The sequence below is a fragment of the Notechis scutatus genome, chromosome 7 (assembly GCF_049901735.1).
Source record: "Notechis scutatus isolate UNSWTSFEM ecotype Mainland chromosome 7, rNotScu1.2, whole genome shotgun sequence".
NCBI lineage: Eukaryota > Metazoa > Chordata > Lepidosauria > Squamata > Elapidae > Notechis > Notechis scutatus.
Window position 1 is genome coordinate 2,604,106 of NC_142015.1, and position 21,380 is coordinate 2,625,485.

The 21,380-nt window shown below is 48.1% G+C and overlaps 1 protein-coding gene across 1 annotated transcript in view; it reads right to left on the reverse strand.

Annotated features, from left to right (window-relative positions):
* Nucleotides 1–6,558: 6,558 nt before the first annotated feature.
* Nucleotides 6,559–21,380, reverse strand: part of KAT6A (lysine acetyltransferase 6A) — a 60,420-nt gene continuing 45,598 nt past the window's right edge. The window contains exons 13-17 of the mRNA XM_087969900.1: nt 19,364–19,595; nt 18,270–18,474; nt 15,727–16,443; nt 13,431–13,794; nt 6,559–9,374 (exon numbers count right to left, since the gene is read on the reverse strand). Of these exons, the coding sequence (XP_087826026.1) occupies nt 6,709–9,374; nt 13,431–13,794; nt 15,727–16,443; nt 18,270–18,474; nt 19,364–19,595 (4,184 nt within the window). The 3' untranslated portion in view covers nt 6,559–6,708. The remainder of the gene's footprint in view (nt 9,375–13,430; nt 13,795–15,726; nt 16,444–18,269; nt 18,475–19,363; nt 19,596–21,380) is intronic.

The window sequence follows — 21,380 nt, forward strand, 5'->3', positions numbered from 1 at the left end:
CAATATTTTATAAGGTATGGGAACAATGGTATAGCTGGATAGATTGGAGACAGATTAAGGATAGGTCATTGTTAAATATAGAATATAGATAGAATAAGAATATAATTATGCACAAATTAATATCTGTAAATATTGCACCAATGATTGTTATATGATAAGCACCGCAAATAGCTGTTATTGAGGGATGTATTTTTTTTATGTTTTTAATGTAATAAAAATTCAATAAAGTTTATTTAGAAAAAGAAAAAGAAACGAGCACATCACCCACCGTTCCAAATAGGGGGCTTTGTTTAACTATCCATCAAAATGCGGTTGGCAAGTAATAAATTAGGACCAAAGTATATAGGCCCCTTTCCTATAATGAGAGGGCTAAAATCCCTGCAGGGAACATACAGGAGGCATCCTTTGGGGGGTTTTTTTAAACGCCGTGGGCTCTGCTGCCTGGGGAAAATGGGCACCGGAATCCATCCCCACCCACTTCTCCTGCTGGGAGGCGAAAAGGCGAGTCTTCCCCCCCCCCCACCCCGTTTATCTGGTTCTTCCGGATTTTCACTGGCCTTCACACGCTCCCTTTCTTTTGGGCAGGAAACCCTACACCACTTCAGACAAATGTCCAGCCTCTTCTTTAAAAGCATGCTGCGTTGGAGCATTTACAACTTCTGGAGGGAACAGTGAGAAGAGTTAACTGGTGGAACAGCTTCCCTCCAGAAGTTGCGAACACTGGAAGTTTGTAAGAAGAGATGGGACAAGCATTTGTCTAAAATGGTAGAGGGTTTCCTGCCTAAGTAGGGGGTTGGACTAGGTGACCTCCAAGGTCCCTTCCAACTATTCTATTTTCTATTCTATTCTGTATGCTATTCTATTCTCGATCCTAATCCTATTCCCTATTCTATTCTATTCTCTATTCTATTAAAGATCTTCCTTTTTTTTTTAAATTTAAAAGAGCTAAGGTTTCCTCGGGCTAATCAACAGAAGGCACAAATCCTGAGTCAATCTGGGCACCAGGTTGAAGCGAGCAGCCTTTGATTCAGTCCAAGTGAAAGTCTGCCCTTATCCAAAAGCGCCAAGTGAGTTTTGTCCAAACCTGATTTTGTGGTTAGCGCTTCCTTACCCTTTAATGAGCAATCAGTTTATATTTTACCACTTTTTTTTAAAAAAAAGATTGCAACTTATTTGGAAACGAAAATGGTGGTTTAAATAAGGAGAGGTATTGTTTTCATCGTAGCAAACCCATCGAAGGAGGTTGTTTTGTCATGATCCAAGACCTATAAAGATGAATCCAACTGTTGTGTCTCACTGGCCGAGTGCATAGACATTGCCACTTCATAAACGTTCATTCTCCAGTTCTTACACAGTTTAGAAGGGCAACTTTTAGGACAGGGCCATGACTCCAGTAAATATTTTGGTTCACACCAGAAAATTGCAGTCATGGTTGCAGGATATGCCAAGCCTCGGAAAGTTGCGGAGGTAAGCCTAAATTAAAACCTCTTTTCCATCTCCTTTTTTAATCTGCTGGTCCTCTACACCAGCCTGGGCACACCTGGCACTCTCTGAATTGATGAGCCTGCAGCCCCCAAATCCCAGGTCGTTCTGATTCAAGATTTAAAAATCCTTTTTTGTTATTTTGTTCAGTTCCTTCTCCAAACAAGATGCCTCTCTCTCTGTGGTCCACCTTCAGAGCCACCTCCTGAAAGTCAGTGGCATTTATTAAGTCTGGATGTAATAGGCAGTGGTATAACAGAATAACTGAGTTGGAAGGGACCTTGGAGGTCTTCTAGTCCAACCCCCTGCTCAAACAGGAAATCCTATACCATTTCAGACAAATGATTGTCCAATCTCTTCTTAAAAACCTCCAGTGTTGGAGCATTCACAACTTCTGGAGGCAAGTGGTTCCACTGGTTAATGGTTGGCAACGTCAGGAAATTTCTCCTTAGTTCTTAGTTGCTTCTCTCCTTGGTTAGTTTCCACCCGTTGCTTCTGCTCCTGCCTTCGGGTGCTTTGGAGAATAGATCTTTTGAACTCAAGACAATTTTTCAAACTACAATAAATAGTTTTACTATCTATATATTACTGAAACTCTCTTTGCCTGTTTGTAACCCTTCCATTAGGCCAAATGGTACACTGTAATGCAAACAAAATTTGAATCAAGGTACCTCGGAATCCACAAAGGGCAAGAATGTGTGCCAAAACTGGGATCTCTTTTTATGTAATGAAAAATTCAAGGAGTGTCACACCAGTTGTATTTGCAAAGTTGTGGCTGCTACACGTTCTTGTGATTTCCGATTCTCCCCGCCAACTCCCCACAAGCAAAGTCAGTGGGGAAGACAGCAGGAAGTCGACGCTGTTTCCCCCTGCTTGTTTGACCACCGGTGGTGAGAAGGGCTTCTGTGTTTAGGTAAGGAAATATCTCTGCTGTGGGTCCTGCGTTGTCTAGTTTGTAGTAAAGGAAGCCTAAAACTTTTACTTACAAACATACTAGATGTGTACATGGAGTGGTACGGTGGCCTAGAGGTGGAATTCTCACCTCACAATCAGGAGGCTGTGAGGTCGATCCTTGGTAGAGGCAGGTATTTCTCTCTCTTTCTCTCTCTCTGGGCACACTGACAACGTATCTGCTGAACAAAACTCTGCATTGGTGACAGGAAGGGCATCCAGCCATTAAAACACTCTGCTAGCTCCATTCAGTTACACAGACTCCGCCCCGCAAGGGATTATGGGGTTGTTAAAAGAAGCTAATATTAGATGAGTACATCTGAAATGCTTATTCCAAATGTTTTTGTCACATCCGCTGTGACAGCTTACAAGAGACCAAACTGTAGGACAGAAGCTGCAAATAACCAGCAGCATTTCATGGTTCAATCCTTTCCATAGGTTTCAAGCTGCCTTTGGATCTCATGTTTGAAGCTCGTGTTTTTCTCTTACATCTACAGTACTCGTGTTCATGAGGTTCATGAAATAAGCAAGCGACAGGCACTAAGAACTGGAGTGGGGGAATACATTTTCCAAAATGAAAACACTTCAGGGCTCAAGGCATGCCATCTTCACCCGGCGACAAGGCTCTTCTGAAGAGGACAGCAATTGTCAATCTCTTGATCAGAAAAGTGCTGCTGTGTTTCCATGCCCAACAGCTGAGCCTTTATTGGGTCCATCGCTCTGCCACCGGTCTAACCGCGGCCACGCGGTCGCGGTCCAAGCACTAGGGCCTCAGCCCTGAGCGCTCCCACCTGGACTGGGGTGGTGAAAAACCCCTTTGTCCTGGCTGCTGTCCTCCTCTCTTACTTCCTAGTGCTGATTCTCTTGAAAAAAAAAAGGTCGCCATCGAAGAAAAACAGGCCTCCACTTCTAATCAAAGTGGAGCCTCAGAATTCATGTCCATCCTGGCTGGACTGAGTCGAAAACTGGAGTGTGGGCATGGCGCAGGGCGGAGCTTCAATTAATGTGCAGACTCAGTCCAAGAGGCCGAGGACTCGAGCCTACCCACTCTCTCTGGACTCTCGGAGCCACAGAGAGGGAAAAAATGGGCCGTTTAGCTTTAGCGGATTTCAAACTAAGTCAGAGGTTACTTTCCTGCAGGTTGGGGGGAACTAGGAACAGGAGGGCAAAAGGAAAGGCCAGAAAAATTGAGATTCTTTTTTTTTTTCCCTGAGTGAACAAAATGGCAAAACCTCAAGCGAAAAACCCGCTTTATGTGTTAAGAGGCAACTCCGGAGCCCTTGTTAAGATTCGACATACCAGAGGAAGAAAGATTCCAGGTGCAAAACCAGACCTCCAAAATGGCTCAACATAATTTATTTTTTTTTATGTTAAAATGTACAGAGTTCTTTTGAAAGTACTTGCTAGAAAGGGGGGAGGGAAAAAGTGATATTACATACAAGGGGAGGAGGAAGAGAGGCCGGCCGGCCCAGGAGCTCATGACATGGAGAATCACAAAGGGTTATCATCCAGGCACCCCTTCCCCTTTTGAAGCTTACAAGTCACCAAGAACAAAGTACAAAGAAGTTACAAAACAGGAAAAGCAAATATAAACAGACAGGAATAGACGGCGGCTTCATTTTGTACATGCGGCTTTTAGAGGCATCTGGAGCTCTAGTCACACATTCTAGAGATCTCTTTAAAGAGAATTTTCATCTTTCTTAAAATAGTCTTTAATATTCTACAACAAAGATAAAAAATTTTTAAAGATGGAATGAAATGAAAAAAGCTCTTTTTTTTTTTTAAAAGGCATCAAAGTCACTAACAGTGAGTTTTTCTTTTTTTTTTAAAATGTCTTTTTAGAAGATTACCCAAGTTTATTTTGCTAAAAATACATTATTATTTTCTTTCTTTTTTTCTTTTTTCTTTTTCTTAAACAGAAGTGGAAAAAAAAATGACAGGTACCAATATTACTGTGTTGGATAATTTTTTTTCTCTTCTTCTTCTTCTTCTTAATAATAATAATAATAATAATATAGAAAAAACACCGGTTCATCTACAATAAGCTCTACAGTCACAAAGGTTTGTGGAAAAAAGGGAGCTGCCCAATTGATTTAAAAATTAAAAATAAAAGTAGAAAAATCCAAAACCGGGGGGAGGGGGGGGGGTAATGGTTAACAGCAGACGGAAAATATATATGTATATGTATATATATATATATATATATATTTTACGGCCCTCGTGCCAACAGCTTTGCTTTCAACACCCCCAACCAACCAGCTCCTACCCATCTGCAGCCAGGAAGCAACCCCAGCCAGTAGATCACCTGGGCAGGAGGGGCCAGGCTGGGTCACCTTTCAAGACAGATGAAGTGAGCCTGGGTCGGTGGGTATTTATTTACAGGGTCCTGGGTCCTACACATGCTCAAGAACTCGAGAGAGAGAGAAAAAAATGAGGGCTGGAAGCCCAAGGGATTCTGCCTTCCCATCCTCAGGAGGACAGAGGAAGTCCACGGAGCTGCAGCGGGAGCTCGGGGGCCGCTCCAAACTGCCTTTCAGGTTGCTTTGAATAAAACCCAAAAAAACCCAAAAACAAAATCTTTACACATCTAAGTCGATTCTAAGTGCGTCTGTAGCTCTACAGGAATATACAGAGAAGACTTTACACATCAGAAGGATAAGCTACGTTTTTCCCCCCTCCTCCTCCTTGCAATCGGCGGGTGGTGTGTGGCCCGCTGGCCTTGCGGATGGTCGGTTTGATGGGATGGACCGCAATGCGCGGGGAGTGGGTAATCCTCCTGTCATTCCCAGCCCCCCAAAAAGGCTCTCACACCAAAGGCAGTGAGTGTGTGTGTGTGTGGGGGGGGAACTCCGGCTAGTGAACCTCCAAAGATGTAGGGAGGCAAAGGGGATTTTTAAAAAGAAGAGGGAAGCGGGGGGGGGGGGGGAGAGGACTATTTACCAGGAGGAGGAAGTCCTACGTGAGTCCCCGCACGCTGGCACCAGGCCAGCCCAAAAGAAAAAAAAAATTAAAAATATATCTATAATACGTGAAGCGATTGCGACGGCCGTTTAGATGTTAACATCCCGACCTTCCAGGAGTAGGACAGCTTTGCACAGGTGCCTCTGGGAACTGGACCCTCCAAGCAGATTTCACAATTGTAAAAGTCCAGGCGCTGGGTTTGAAGGGGGCTGGGAGGGGGTCGACCTCCAGGTGTCTGCTTCTCCCACCCACCCCCGTTTTTTGGATGGACTGGAGGACACAGTTCTGGCTTGGATATGTGACAAGGGTGCACTTTCGTTACATTTCAACCGTATTTCAGTTCACCCAAGGAGAGAGAGAGAATGAGAGAAAGGAGGAGGAGGAGGAAAAGGGGGAGGGAGGAGGAGGAGGAGGAGGAGAGAAAACAAAATACCAACTATTCAGTTCCTATATTTGGGGGAAATGGCAAAAGAGGCTCAGAGAATTTGCTTTGGGCTCCGTGCACCATTCCCGGTGCCTGCCACAAAGCCGAGGGCGCCAAAGGTGGGAAGGCTCTGATCCTTCAGGATTGGGCCACCTGAACAGCTGGGCACAAGGGGTCAAGGGGGGAAAAAGATTCCCGCACCTTAAAAACAAAGAGGCCGCGGACTCGGCCCAGGTAGTTCTGGCAAAATCAGGACTCAATTCTTTAAGTCCGATGATGGGAATATATATGGCGTGCACGTTTTCAATCCCTCTCCCCCCCCCCCCCCGACGGAAAAAAAGAGGGAGGGGGAGAAAGAAAAAGAATTGGAATCCCAAAACCCAGTTCCCCCAAAAATGAGATTTGAACGGTGAAGCGTTTCCAGATTGTGGAAAGAAGGAAGGAAGGAAGGAAGGAAGGAAGGAAGGAAGGAAGGAAGGAAGGAAGGAAGGAAGGAAGGAAGGAAGGAAGGAAGGAAGGAAGGAAGGAAGGAAGGAAGGAAGGAAGGAAGGAAGGAAGGAGGAGGTAAAATAAAAATAAGAACCACCCAAGATCCCCAAACCAGAGAACCAAGCCCTCCCACTCCCAACGAAGAAAAGGAGAAAAGAAAAAGGAAGGAAAAAAAAGAGACCAGGCCCCCTTTAAAAAATAATAAAATTAAAATAATCCGAAAGGGAACAAAAAAAACCCTATCTAAGATCTACAGCAATATTTAATTGGAGGGGGGGGAGAAAAAAAATAAAAATAAACAGGTCCATTGTCTCTGATTTTTTTGTGTGTGTCTGTCAGTATAAAAGTTTCCTTGATTGAGCGAGAGAAGTTTCTGGGGAGGGGCGAGGGGGGCGAGGGGCTCATCTCCTCATGTAGGGCCCGTTGAGCGACTGCTTGGGGACCCCGGCGGGGTTCATGTAGCTGTGGTGCGAAGGGCCCGTGTACATCATGTTCCCATGGGGGTTGGGCTGCATAGGCTGCTGGGGGTAGGCCTGGCTCCCCATCATCCCCATCCCCATCTGCATAGGGTACTGGGCCGTCTGGTTCATGTAGGCCGGGTTGCCGTGGTAGCCGCTGTTCATCATGGGCTGAGGCATCCGGTAGCTGTTCATGGCGTTCAGGGTGTTCATATTCATGGAGTTGACGTTGTACGGGGCGGCCGGCATCAGGTTCACCCCCATATTCATGCCCCGCTGGACAGCCAGGGCCCGGGGACTGGCCTGCATGGCCACCGCCGGAGGGCTGCGGCCGTAGAGCTGCTGCTGGTGGGCGGCGGCCGAGGGCAGCGGAGCCGACTTCGACCGGATGGAGATGTGGCCCTTGACCGGCATCTGGCCTTGCAGCCGCTGGGTGTGAGGGATGCCCAGGTTGGCGGTGGACATGTTGCACTGGAGCAAGGGAGAGGTCAGGTTCATGGTGGTGGGGGCCAGGTTGGGCGGGGGGGTCATGGTGGCTTGTGCTTGGGCCGCTCCGGCCAGAGGGTGCGAGGGGGCCAACTGCGCCAGGCCCGTGTTCGACAAAGACACGCTGGTTGCATAGGATGTCACCGCGGAGGAATGGCTGTAAGGCATGGCGTGCGGGTCCATAATGGTGTTGGTCAGCTGCTGCAGCTTGGCCAAGCTGAAGGTGGCCGACGGCTGGGAGTAACCGCCGGCCCCGAAGTCCCCGGGGAGCCTCTCATAGATGCTGATGTTGCCGGTGCTGCCCGATTCCGGGATCTCCATGATCATCGGCGCCGGAGTGAAACTGTTGTTCATGCTACACTGCGACAGGGACGGCTGCTGCTGCTGCTGCTGCTGCTGCGGGGGCTGCTGCTGCTGCTGCTGCTGTTGTTGCTGCTGCTGCTGCTGTTGCTGTGCCGGAGGGGGCGGCTGGGGCTGCTGGGGCTGGGCCTGTGGAGGCTGCGCCGCGGCTTGCTGGTTACTCGGGGGTCTCTCCACCACGCAGCTCTGGGGAGACTTGATATTGCAGTTGGCGGCTGGCTGGACACTGCCTTGGGGCATGAGGCTGCAGCTGCTGCCCATGCCAGCCATTTGCTGGGTGACCACGCAGCTGTTCTGGGTGAGGCTGCTGGAGGAGGAGAGCCCCCCGTAGGAGCAGCTGCTCTGCGAGGAGGCGTTGCCGCAGATGCTGCCCCCCATGGTGGAGTCGTAGCTGCTGGGGTTCTCGTAGTTCTCGGTGGTGCTCTCGATGCTGCCCAGGTCGCTGAAGCCGCTGTCCACCACCTGCTGGGAATGGTCCGACACTGAAGGCACGTCCATCATCGGGCTGGTCTCCATGTTCTGCATAGAAGGGGCCGACAGGGAGCCCTGCTCGGGGCTGATCTGGGTGTAGCTGCTCTCCAGGGCTCCAGGCACGCTGGGGCTGCTGACGGAGCGCACCGACTGGCTGGGGTGAGACTGGACCGAGGAGATGGGGCTGTTGTGTTCGGAGGCCTGGCAGTCCTCCACCATCGGCATCTGGGGGTCCTCCTCGGCTTGGGTGTAGCTCTGCAGGTTCTGGCAAGCGGCCAGCGTCTCCTCGCAGTCCTGATAAGCCACGTCGTGCTCGTGGTTGTCTTCCTCTTGCGTCAAGGACTGCACGGCCTGGACCGTTTCGAGGTCCAGTTCACTGTGAGGGATCGGCTCGTCTTCCTTCAGCTCCATCAGTCCTTCCTTGGGGTGCTGCTCTTCCTCTTGATCGTCTTCCGAGACGGGAACCGTGTCTGACCCGACCGACGTCTCGTGGGACACCGCATCCTCCTCGGAATTGCCCTCTCCTTCGCTCTTGTTCTTGGCATCCTCTTCTCTATCGTCCTGTGTGCTTGTTTCTAAAAAAGCCTCCTGGACTTCGGGTTCTCCCTTCAGCCCTTCCTTCTCAGCCTGCTCTTCCAGCTCATCCTTTTTGAGCGAGCCCAGGTGGCCATCGTCTTCTTCGTCGTCGGCATCATGGTCTTCGTGCTGGTTGGCGACAGCGGCCACTTCCTCTTCTTCCTCTTCCTGGTCGTGCTCGGGTTCCTCCGCTTCCTGCTGCTCTTCTTCGGACGGCGGCCTCTGGTCTTCGAGGACTTGAGGCTTCTCCACGTCTTCCTCCAGTTCAGGCTCTTTAGAGTCCATTTCTGGGCTGTTGCTGCTGTCTACGGGAGATGTTACCCTCGCTTCTCTAGCAGGCATAATATCTTCCTCCTCTCCTAAATCGCCCACTTCCGGAGGCCCGTCTTCATCTTTCCTTTCTTCAGCACTGGGCAGAAGTTCTTCCTTCTCCTCAGCCAGCTCTTCCTCATCTTGCACTTTCGTCTTACGCCCTGATTTGGAGCAAGGTTCCATGAGATCGGTGGTCTCCTCTGAAGCAGGTGCTCGGACTTTCCCCCTCCTCAGTTGAAAGCCTGGCTTGCGCCCGGGCCTTTTCTTCCAGTGGATGGGCTTACGGCTCTTGCCCTTGGGCCAGCCTTTCTTCTTTTTCATGGGGGTGGAAGTGCCAGGCTGGAGTGGAGAATCCAGCGATTCGCATTTTCTCAGCAAGGAAACTGGTTTCAAAGTAGGAGAATCTGAAGAGAATGCAAAACAGAAGGCGTCAACTTTGGAACAGCAATCCACAATTATTTATCGTTAGCATTGCCAAAAATCTAGAGACGATCAATGATGTTTGTTTAGACTGGTGATCTGTAATGATTCAATAAATTAATTTTCTCAAAATCCTGCCACCTGTGAAATGTTATCAACCACTGTTAATGAGAGCAATAATATTCATTATTGTCTTTTTCATTTTCTCAGAGACATGTTTGGTCTGAAATAGTTAGAATTTGGGGGGGAGAACTATACCCTTTACTCTCACTGTTGCAGAAGACTGCCCCACATTATTGGCTAAGGAAAGTGCAACCGTATTAAGTGAACTTTTCAACCCTAGATATACTCACAAAATCACACAAAGATTTTGTCTACTACATTCTGGGCCGGTGTAATTGGGAAAGTTGTCCAATTTGTTTCAAGGTCTGAAAATTGGAAAATTAGACTTCTCAACTCCTAGACTTAACGTGTATGATACTGAAATATTTCTAGAAAATAATAATAAAACAACAACAATCATGAGTGACCAACCATAATAATAACAACAATTAACATTAACAACTGCCCAAAAATGGTCTGGATACTGGACGTGGCAGTACCTGGAGACAGCAGAACCAAAGAGAAAGGCCTGGAGAAGATAACAGAATACAAAGACCTACAAAAAGAAATTGAACGATGTGGCAAAATAAAAATGAGGATAGTTATCAATGGTCATAGGCGCCTTGGGTACAATCCCAAAACAACCAGAGAACCACTTGAACACCATCAGCATTGACAAATTCTCCACCAGTCAGTTCCAAAAGGCAGCTTTACTTAGGACAGCTGACATCCTGAGACAAGGCCTCTCTAACTCCATCAAACATCCCCATCTGCCTATCTCAGGTCTTTGGGAAGGACGCCCTGGGCGGACAAAAATCCCAAATCCAATTGTCAGCATCTGACAGACGTACCATATTAAGTTGAACTTCTATGCTACCCATCTCTTGGCAACTCTGGGTGACTCACAACAATCAAACAAAGGGGGGGGGAAGAATTACAATCAAATCAATAAAAACATAAAAACTAAAGATAAAAGATGGGAAGAGCGATGGAGGGAGGGGTATCACCCTCCCTCATCAAAGACCTGGGGTGAAAAGAGAGTCTTTGAAACAGTCACGCCAAGATGCGAAGACTGCATCTGAACACACACTGTAGGTGCAATGAAGCAATACTTTCTCAGGCCTGGTATTAGAGCAAAATTTACGGCATGCTGCCACTGACATAGCACATTACCAGTGCACCAAGGGGACCCTCTAAAGCAGGGGTCCCCAACCTCCTGGCACCAGTCCACGGCCCACCAGGAACCGGGCTGTGCAAGTCATCGAAGCCCTATCAGCGCACAAGCAGGAACCAGGCAGCACGCCAACCCATGCCCCCTTCTCCCACCTGCGGGGGGAAAAAAATCGCCCACAAAGAAACCGGTTCCTGGTGCCCAAAAGGTTGGGAGCCCCTGATCCGAAGCAGGGTTTCCCAACCTTCGTAACTGTAAGACGCAGGTCTATGGAGATTCTCAGTCATCCTCTTCCTGGTTGTCCCAAAGATGCTTTTTTTTTCTCCCAAGAAACAACTGGACTTTCTGCTTTTTTTCTTTTGAAGATGTTTTGCTTCTCATCCAAGAAGCTTCTCCAGCTCTGACTGGATGGTGTGGAAGTCAAAGCTGAAGAAGCTTCTTGGATGAGAAGCGAAACGTCTTCAAAGAAAAAACCAGAAAGTCCAGCCGCCTCTTGGAAAAGCACTTTTGGAAGACGCGTGGATTTCAACTCTCAAGAATTCCCCAGCCAGCATCTTAGTGTCTTAAAGTTGTCACGGTTAGATCTAAAGAGTCATCTTTATAATTGACTAGTGTGCTGTGATTCAGGCACTGCTGAAAGTAAGAGGGTAGGTGGGGAACAGCCAGGGAAAACAATTCAGCAACAATTCAGGGGACCCATCACACGAGAAGGTAGATTTTGAAATCCACCAGATTACAAGGTGGGAAGTCTCATGTGCTAATGCTCCATCTATTCAATCCACATAAAACCACCTTGATCGCAGGTGCTCCAACCTTCTTTCAATCTACTAGTCAACCACTGAGAGACCTGTCAATGGAAAACAACTTTTTATTAGGCATCTGTGTGTGATTGGATATCATTATATCTAATTTGGCACAAGCATTTTGCATGCGGGAGACTAGCTGTTTAAAAAAAAAAAAACATATTCCAGAAAGCCCTCAGGGTGGGTGGGTGGGTGAGTGACTGCTATTTTAAGATGTCAATTAAAAGATTTGGGTGATACTTGTGGAAGGGCTAAGAAGCCATTTACACAACTTCCCCACGCTGTTTCTCCTGGCGAGGGAGTTCAGCCTGGTATGTCTGAACAAACGCAATTTGAAAGCAACATTCTACTGGGCTAAAAATACGTCACGCTACTTTCTAATTTTAGTTTAGTCATGGATGAGATGAGGGCTGCAGAGAGAGGAGGGAGGACATATGGATGGATGCAAAATATATGCTTACGCCACTCCTTCTCCAAGTGGCCTCACTTTCTATCCCACACCAGAATCCTCAGCTTCATCCTTGGAAGGCCGTTCTCTAGGCATCAGCCTTAGGCAGAGTTTCAATCCTGGACCAGATTTTCAAGGGATCTCAATGAAAACCACAGGCAATCTAAAGCTAAGACGGCTAGAGGGTAGTTGCATGCCTGGCCTGTTCCTGCCAGTTCTGGGCCCCCTAAGCAGCAGCTGTGGGCTGAAAATACCAGGCAAGTGGGCTGGGTAACCTTATCAGATGGAACCAAGGTCAGAAGAGCTCGTGCTTGGACTGCAGAAGCGCAGCTGCTTCGGGGAGTTTACTTCTCCCTCAAAGTTTATTTACAGGGATTTCAGCAAATTTATCTCCAGCTAGCTGAGCTATTTCTCACAATTTTCCCCATCTCCCTTGAAAAGAGAGGGAGTCCTTGATGCTGAAGGCATGGACCTCTGACTGCCCCACAGTCCCTCCTCCCCTGTACGGTTGAGTTTTGTATCTTGCCTATTCCCCACTTCCTCCTTCCTTTTTCCCTGAATTAAAGGTAAAGGTTCCCCTCCTTGCAGATCCGTGCTAGTAGTTTCCGGCTCTGGGGGGCGCTGCTCATCTCCGTTACAAAGCTGAAGAAGAGCCAGCGCTGTCCGAAGACGTCTCCGTGGTCATGTGGCCAGCAGGACTAAACACCGAATGCGCACAGAACGCTGTTCCCTTCCCACCAAAGTGGTCCCTATTTTTCGACTTGCGTTTTTTACATGCTTTCGAACTGCTCGGTTGGCAGAAGCTGGGACAAGCAATGGGAGCTCACTCCATTACGTGGCGCTAGGGATTCGAACCGCCAAACTGCCGACCTTTCTGATCGACAAGCTCAGCCTCTTAGCCACTGAACCACCGCGTCCCTGAATTACTATCCACCATATAGTCACGCCAGCCAGATCACAAGCGAATGACCACAGAAGCGTCTTCGGAAAATGTTGGGTCCCTTGGTGAGGAAGCAGAGATGAGTTCTGCTCTCTATGGCAAACGTTTGTTTGGTTCTTTTGGGTTCCAAAACAGAGGAAGTTACTCCGGCAGAACAGGGCGGGCAGCTAGATGGGTGTCATCCAGAGAGCGGGGAAAGACCAGGTAAGCTAATTTAATTGTGTTAACACAATCTTGCAAATTTGAAAGTCCAAATCACCAGCCCATCTCCTTTACTGGCCAAGACACTAGGGAGGGCGTGTGTCTTCTGAGTCTTCTTCTCCTGCCAACATTCCCGCTGCGGACTCATCTGCCTTTTATCTGACCGTCACACAGTTTCCTCTCTTTGCCCTGTCTCCCAAGATCCTTCTCACATACCAAGATATTGAGTGTGCCTGCCTAAGCCACGTACCAACTGACTGGACATTTACAGAATGCCAAGTTTGGACATTCTGGATGAATAAATACTAAGGGAGGGAAGACATCAACCGTCCTGGATTCAGATTAAAAACAGAATCAAAGGATCAGAAAACCTACCAGCCGTATCATCCGATTCCTCCTCTTCTTGACTTCCTCTCTTTAAGGGGGGCCTATGCCTAAGGGAATCCTGTGGAGAGAGACGGCGGAGATATCCCCGAGAGAACAATTCGCTTTCTTCCTCCTCCTCCTCCTCCTCTTCCTCCTCCTCCTCCTCTTCCTCCTCCTCCTCCTCTTCCTCCTCCTCCTCCTCCTCCTCATCTTCCATTTCAAAGGTGGGCTCCAGCTGAGGCATGGGCCGCTCGGAATCCGAGTCCTCAAATGGCTCGTCTAGGACTTCTGTTGTTTCCGAGATCGTTTCGGTAACCACGCTGCTGTTGTGGTGTTTCCGCTTACGGACTCGTCTCTTCCGGGGAATGGGCTTCTGCGCAAGACAGTCCAAAGAAAGAAAAGGAAACAACAACAACAACATGGTGAAAAAAAAAACACTGCAAAGTTATCTCCACCATCTGATAGCTCATAAGCATCTGTTTATCGATGTTTATCATAAGCATCGGTGAGAAAAATTAGTCAATGGATCTGCTTCCCCTCCCATAGTTGCCAGTCTTCCATCACCGAAAGTCTTCAAGAAAAATATTGGATATTCATTTATCTGGGGGGGTATACGTTTTCCTGCCTTGGGTAGGGTTGGGCTAGAAGACCTCCAAGGTCCCTTCCAGCTCCGTGGCTCTGTATTTCTATATTTTTTGATCCACTCAATGGAAGGCAGCTCCTCACAATTAAAAACAGTCATAAAAGGTATCTTCATTTAGGGATTAGGGCAGAGATCTCCAAACCTGGCAACTTTAAGACTTGTGGACTTCAACTTCCAGAATTGGGAGAATTCTGGGAGTTGAAGTCCACAAGTCTTAAATTTGCCAAGTTTGAGGAGCCCTGGTTTAGGGTGTTGCATGAACTCAGCCCATAGGATCTGAAGAGTATATTAATGTCTTAGATTTCCCCAGTTTCAATGAAACCTAACAATTATTAATTCCATTTTTAGATAGTCTGTCATACAAACCACTTGTCTGACGTCTGGCAAATAAATAAGGAAACTTGGCTACCAACGCTTCATTATTACTTCTGGCATTTAAGGCACCCAGAATCACAAAAATACGTATGGGGATTTTTTACAAAAAGCAGATTGTACATTTACAGGTAGTCCTCGACTTACAACAGTTCATTTAGTGATTGTTCAAAGTTACAACGGCACTGAAAAATGTGACTGATGACTGTGTTGGCCTGCAATACTGCATTCTAGACGGAGGGAGGGAGGGAGGGAGGGAGGGAGGGAGGAGGGAGGGAAGGAAGGAAGGAAGGAAGGAAGGAAGGAAGGAAGGAAGGAAGGAAGGAAGGAAGGAAGGAAGGAAGGAAGGAAGGGGAAGGGGGAGGGAGGGAGGAGGGAGGGAGGGAGGGAGGGGAAGGAAGGAAGGAAGGAAGGAAGGAAGGAAGGAAGGAAGGAAGGAAGGGGAAGGAGGAGGAGGGAGGGAGGGAGGGAGGGAGGGAGGAAGGAAGGAAGGAAGGAAGGAAGGAAGGAAGGAAGGAAGGAAGGAAGGAAGGAAGGAAGGAAGGGCACTCAGACTTTTACACCGCTTTATAGTGCTTTACAGGCCCCCTCTAAGCAGTAGAGTCAGCTTCTTTCCCCCAACAATCTGAGTCCTCATTTTACCCACCTCTGAAGGATGGAAGGTTGAGTCAACCTGGAGCCTGGTTAGGATTGAACTGCTGGCATTTGGCAGAATTAGCCTGCAGTACTACACGCTAACCACAGCTCCTTCCTTCCCTCTTTCCTTCTTCCTCCCTCCCTCCCTTTCCCAAAAGCACTTAAGACTTATATGCCGCTTCACAGGGCTTTTACAGCCCTCTCTAAGCGGTTTACAGAGTCCGCCTCTTGCCCCCCAACAATCTGGGTGCTCATTTCACCCACCTCGGAAGGATGGAAGGCTGAGTCAACCTGGAGCCTGGTGAGATTCGAACTGCCAAATTGCAGGAAGCCGGCTGCAGCAAAAGTAGCTTGCAGTACTGCACTGTAACCACTGCAACCACCGAGGCTCCTCACTTAACCAAACTTGGATGGAAAACCAGCAAGGGGTCCAAGAGTCCATTTGCGGCCCCAATGCTGAATGCTTGTTATTTTTGTTTAATGCACCGTTCTCAGAGGTCTCCAAACTTGGCAACTTTAAGCCTCGTGGACTTCAACTCCCAGAATTCTCCAGCCAGCGTAAGCTGGCTGGAGAATTCTGGGAGTTGAAGTCCACGAGGCTTAAAGTTGCCAAGTTTGGGGGGGGCCCCAAATAGTGGAGAGGCAGAAACGCACCTTCCGCTTCAACGCTGGCTTGGTGAGAACCGGCGGGGAGCTGGAGCGGGGGCTGGCGGGCTCCTCATCTTCCTCTTCGCTGCTCTCGCTGAAGTGCCTGAGCGCCGTGCGGTCCCCCTCGCTGTGTCGCCGGGCTAGCCGGTCGCACTGCTCCGAGAGCCGGCTTTTGAGGGGCTGGAGGGCTTTCAGCTGCCCTTTCCAGGCCTCCAAGCCTTCGCTGCACCGCCTCTGGCTGACAGGGGCCTTCTCGCCTTTGCCAAAGGGCCCTTGGGCAGAAGCCGGCTTCTCTTCCTCTTTGCCAAAGTGCCCTCGGGGAGTCGGGGCCTTCTCCTCGCATTTCCCACACTGTCCCTGGGAGGGCGCCGCCTTCTCTTCGCACTCGGCAAATCTCCCTCGAGAGGCCGCCACCACCGCCGCCGCCGCTGCTGCCGCCGCCTTTTCCTGGCACTCGCCGCATCGGCCGCCCCTGGCCATTGCCGACTTCTCCTCCAAGGTCAGCTTTGGGTCCTTCTCGGTAAAGGATTCCCGCAGCTTTTTGTTCTTGCGGCTCCACCGGCCCCTGCGCGGCGTGTGGCTGTTGGCGGGAAGACCGCTGAGGGGAAGACTTTGCTTGCCAGATCGCAGGGGGTTGACCGGGAGAACCTCCGGCTTGGTTTCACTCTCCAGTGGAAAGCAAGGCTCTCGCTCTTTCCTCTCCCAGGAGACACACTTTATCACCTGGAAGGGGGGGACAGGGGAGAGGGTGGGGTGGGGGTATAAAAAAAATTAATTTTTTTTTTCTGGCTGCCATAAAAATAAAAAACAACAAAGCTCCTGGGACTGGTAGAGCTAGGATCCTTTTTTTTAAAAAAAGAAGAAATTAAAACGTGGTTATGATATTGGTGACTGAAGCCATTGGAGGCGTGGCAGGACCAGGCTGAGTGAGGGGAGACTTTCAACGCCCTTCAAGAGGTCAGCAAAGGAAGTGAGCTTGAAGGGGGAAAAAATAGGGAATGTGCTTTGCTTCCAGGCAGATTTCTGAAAAAGGGCGAGGCCTCTTTCCAAATAGCCTGAACTGCTAGACCGCAATATCTCACTTGGTCCCAAATGGGCTTTTTTCAGGAGGCCACTGGACTTTCTTGGTTTTTCTTCGAAGACGTTTCGCTTCTCTTCCAAGAAGCTTCTTCAGCTCTGACTGGATGGTGGGGAAGGGTAGGATTTATATTCCTTGCAGACAGCTGGTCATTTGCATCCTTTTAGGAGGTTGTTGAGGCCACTTGGAGGTTTATCTGTGTCCTCAGAGTCACCCGAGTAGTGCTAATGGAGTAATGCAGCCTACAGGAACTTTTTACCCTATTCAGGTGACCCAGAGGGCACGGATAAACCTCCAAGTGGCCTCAACAACCCTCTAAAAGGATGCAAATGACCAGCTGTCTGCAAGGAATATAAATCCTACCATTCCCCACCATTCAATCAGAGCTGAAGAAGCTTCTTGGAGGAGAAGTGAAACATCTTTGAAGAAAAACCAAGAAAGTCCAGTTGCCTCCTGAAAAAAGCCCCTTTGGGACAACCGTGACCTGGAGGACTGAGAATCTCTACAGGCTCAATTTCTTCATTGCATATGGATATACGGACTTCAGTCTCAGAATTCTTCAGTCAACATGCCGGCTAGGGAATTCTGGGAGCTGGAAGTTAATATATTTTCCAAAGCATCTAAGGGCAGGGCAAGAAGTAACGGAGGGAAGATAATTAAAGAAAGATTTAACTTAGAACTAAGGAAAAACTTCCTGAGCATGAGAACAATGAAACAGTGGAGCAGATTGTGTCCTGAAGTTGTGGGTGCGCCATCACTGGACGTTTTTAAGAAGACATTGGACAACCATTTGTCTGGGACTGTATAGGGTCTCCTTCTTAAAGAGTATGTTGGACTAGAAGACGTCCATAAACTCTGTTATTCTGTGATTCTATACTACTTCACAATTTATCATCTATATATATATATATAAAAGCAAAAGACCGCTCGCGCATCATCACAAAATCTCCAGAACCGTAAAGCCTACAAATTTGAAATTTGGCATATATGTTCCTCTTGGCTTCTAGGGGCTCACTAAGAAAGGATGTTTCCAAATGACCATCAGAGCATTTAGAGTATTTCCTATATTATCATTATTATTATTAACATGCTCTGATGCTAAGGAGTTCCACTCCCCCTCCCCACCTGAAAAGAAATCTGTTCCAAATGCAAAACACAAGCAGAGGAGAGGAGTTTCAGTTTCAGAGCAGCACCAAACAGCTTTAGTACAGAACAGTTGAGCTAAGCCACGCCCAGGCTCCTTGCTGTCTCCTTCTTGCTTACACAGCAAATACTACTTCAGTTTCCAAACAGCCCTCAACTCTGTCACACACTGACAGGACACTAGCCAGACGAATACCGATAGATGCTGGTAGGCAGAGGCACAATTTTCCCCCCTTATTTTCCTCCCCAAAAACTAAAGCCGACCACACACTTTCATAGCGAAGCATGGCTATCCAGCTAGTAATGCATAAATGCCTCGCATTCTGACCTCAATGTCTCTCTCCCGCAACTGCGGTGGGACCTCGATTTCTGTCTCTTCGGGATCATCCTCTTCATCCTCGGAAACCACTGAGTTTGAGACGATGACCGGGGTCCAGCGCAGACATTCTGGGTCCACGACTACAGGCCGGGTGTTCTGTTTCAGCTTCGCCATGTGGTCTTGGATAAGTTTTTCCCGCCGAACAATCACAAATCTGAGGAAGGAGAAAAGGATGGGCTGCTTCAGTCACATGGCATCAAGTTCATGTCTCAAACACGGAAACGTAGGGAGACCCAGAGGAGAGGTGCATTACTAAGCATTTGCTACTAAGCGGTGCAGCCGTTGCTCACCGCTGTAAGCTTGGGGCCTTCAAAATGTCAGAGAGACCCTTGAGATGAAATTAGCCACATTGGTTGGGCTCATAAAATGCATCAACCCACACGAAGAGCGGTTGCTGGAACTCGGTATGTCTAGTTTGATGAAAAGAAGGACTAGGGGAAGACATGATAGCAATGGTCCAATATCTCAGGGGCTGCCCCAAAGAAGAGGGAGTCAAGCTATTCTGCAAAGCACCTGAAGAGGCAGGACAGGAAGCAATGGGTGGAAATTAATCCAGCAACTTAAAACTCAGGAGAAATTTCCTGACAGTGAGAACAGTTGATCAGTGGAACAATTTGCCTCCAGAAGTTGTAAATGCTCCAACACTGGAAGTTTTTAAGAAGAGATTGGACAACCATTTATCTGAAATACTATAAGGTTTCTCTTGCCTAAACAAGAGGTTGGACTAGAAGACCTCCAAGGTCCCTCCCAACTCTGCAATTCTAATTCTAATTCTATTCTAGCCTCTCCATTCCTATTTTAACCCCTCAGTCGCTTCTCTGGCTCTCTAAATTCACCCTGACTTCTGAGATTGAAGGGGGGGGGGGGAAACAACCCTCTCAAGAATAACCTTGATAGCACAAGGGCTAGAAAGATGGGTATTTTTTTAAAAAAAAAATTGCATTTGGGGGGGATTTTTGCATCTACAGAATCAGCCCTGAGCATAATCCTGCCGTTTCCCGAGCCACCTGATTCCGTGAGAGAGAAGGAAATGAGATACTCACTGATCGTTACGGAAATCAAGCATGCGCAGGTGATGGAGAGTCGAGGTGATGTCTTGAGGACAGATGCCGGTCAGTTTGCTTAACTTCTTGATGCTGATCTGCTTGTCGTTTTGGTGATAAAGGCACTCCAAGATTACACTTTTCCAGTATGCCATGTAGGAAAGACGACCCAAATCAGACAGCGGCTTCTCCGGGGATCCTGCCTGGCCTTCACGTTTTGAGAGGAGATAACCTAGGAAATAGCAGAAAGGGCTCAGGACCACGTTTGGGACACACCCGACTCTTCTCAGGTTACTCAAGAGTTGGGAGCAGCTAAGGATGGCTCAGGGGCTAAGGAGGCTGAGCTTGTCGATCAGGAAGGTCGGCAGGTCAGCGGTTTGAATCCCCAGCGCCGCATAACGGGGTGAGTTCCCGTTCCTTGTCCCAGCTTCTGCCAATCCAGCAGCTCGAAAGCATGTAAAAAAAAAAACGCAAGTAGAACAATAGGGGACCACTTGTTCAGAGTATTGCAGCATAAATTCAGCGCCAGAAAAGTAAACGCAGGTGGCTGAGGCTTCATTTAACTTCTTTATAAACACAAGTGAATTTTACAATACCGGTTGTAGATTTCTTCAACATGGAGCAAACTCAAATAGAAGCAGACAGGTTCAGAGCTTAACAGCAACTCAACTTCAGCAGACAAGCAATTTAGTTTCTCTTTCACTTTAGAGCTGAGCACAGAACAGAGATAAACCACGCCCAGATTCTCTCTTTTAAGTTTCAGCCTTCAATTCAGCTCTCACTGGCTGACCTTGTTAGTAAGCTCTATTCCAGTTCATGAATATACTCTGACACCACTTTGGTGGGAAGGTAACAGCGTTCCGTGCAGTCCTGCCGGCCACATGACCACGGAGACGTCTTCGGACAGTGCTGGCTCTTCTTCGGCTTTGCAACGGAGATGAGTACCGCCCCCTAGAGCCGGAAACGACTAGCACATATGTGCAGAGGAACCTTTACCTTTTAAGGGGCCCTGAAACACCACTAGTGACACCTCTTGGTGGGGGGGGGGGGGAGATTCACAAAACAAATTGTTACAACCAACAAGTTGTTACTCTGGTCCTTATGAACATCCATCTCAGGGAGCTTGCCTTCAGCTCCTGTACAAAAAATGGGATGGAAATCTAATATGTATTAGTAAATGCTACCTTCTCCACAGTTTCGTCAAGAAAGGGAGCCAGACATCAAGGGGGATTTTCATAAAGAGCTGAGATTTTTCAGCAGATGGACGGACATGTGAAAACCACAGTAATATGGACCCCCTTTAACCAAAATCTCAATTTTCAAGGAACACGAGTAATTCTTCCAAGGCAGAGAAGGGCTTTGGCACCAGTTCCAGCGAAGGAAACGCTAGAGAATGAGGTCCAGGTAGACTATAAACACACATTGGAAGGTCCCTTCCAAGAGTGGTGCTGTGGCCTAGAGCTGGAGCTCTCGCCTCACAATCAGGAGGTTGTGAGTTCAATCCTAGGTAGAAGCAGGTTATTTCTCTCCTCTGGGCCTAATGGGATTGTATCTGCTAAATAAAACTCCGCACTGGCAACAGGAAGGGCATCCGGCCAATAAACACTCCGCTCCATGCAGTTGCCCAGACTCAACTCCGCAAGAGATTATGGGGGTCATTAAAAGATGATGATGATTGGAAGGTCCCTTCCAACTGCTTAGTGTTAAAATATAAATGCATTTCTGCATCTGAGTTGTGTTCGTGGCCACTAGGGGACATACAGTATATTCCCTGTGCTGTTTAACAGCCTACCAACAAACTGCAAGAGGGGATCTATTCTCCCTCTTTTACAACACATTCTATCCTGTCCATCACCCACCTCAAGACAGAGACAGTGGCTTAACTTTTAATATGCTACTATAGAATTACTTTTTACCCCTTTAAGTTCTTCTTAAAATTTTGTAATACTTCTGTTAAACCCTGTGTTCCCTTCCTTTTTCTTCTCAGTGCGTCTTTTGTATGCATTGACCAACTGAG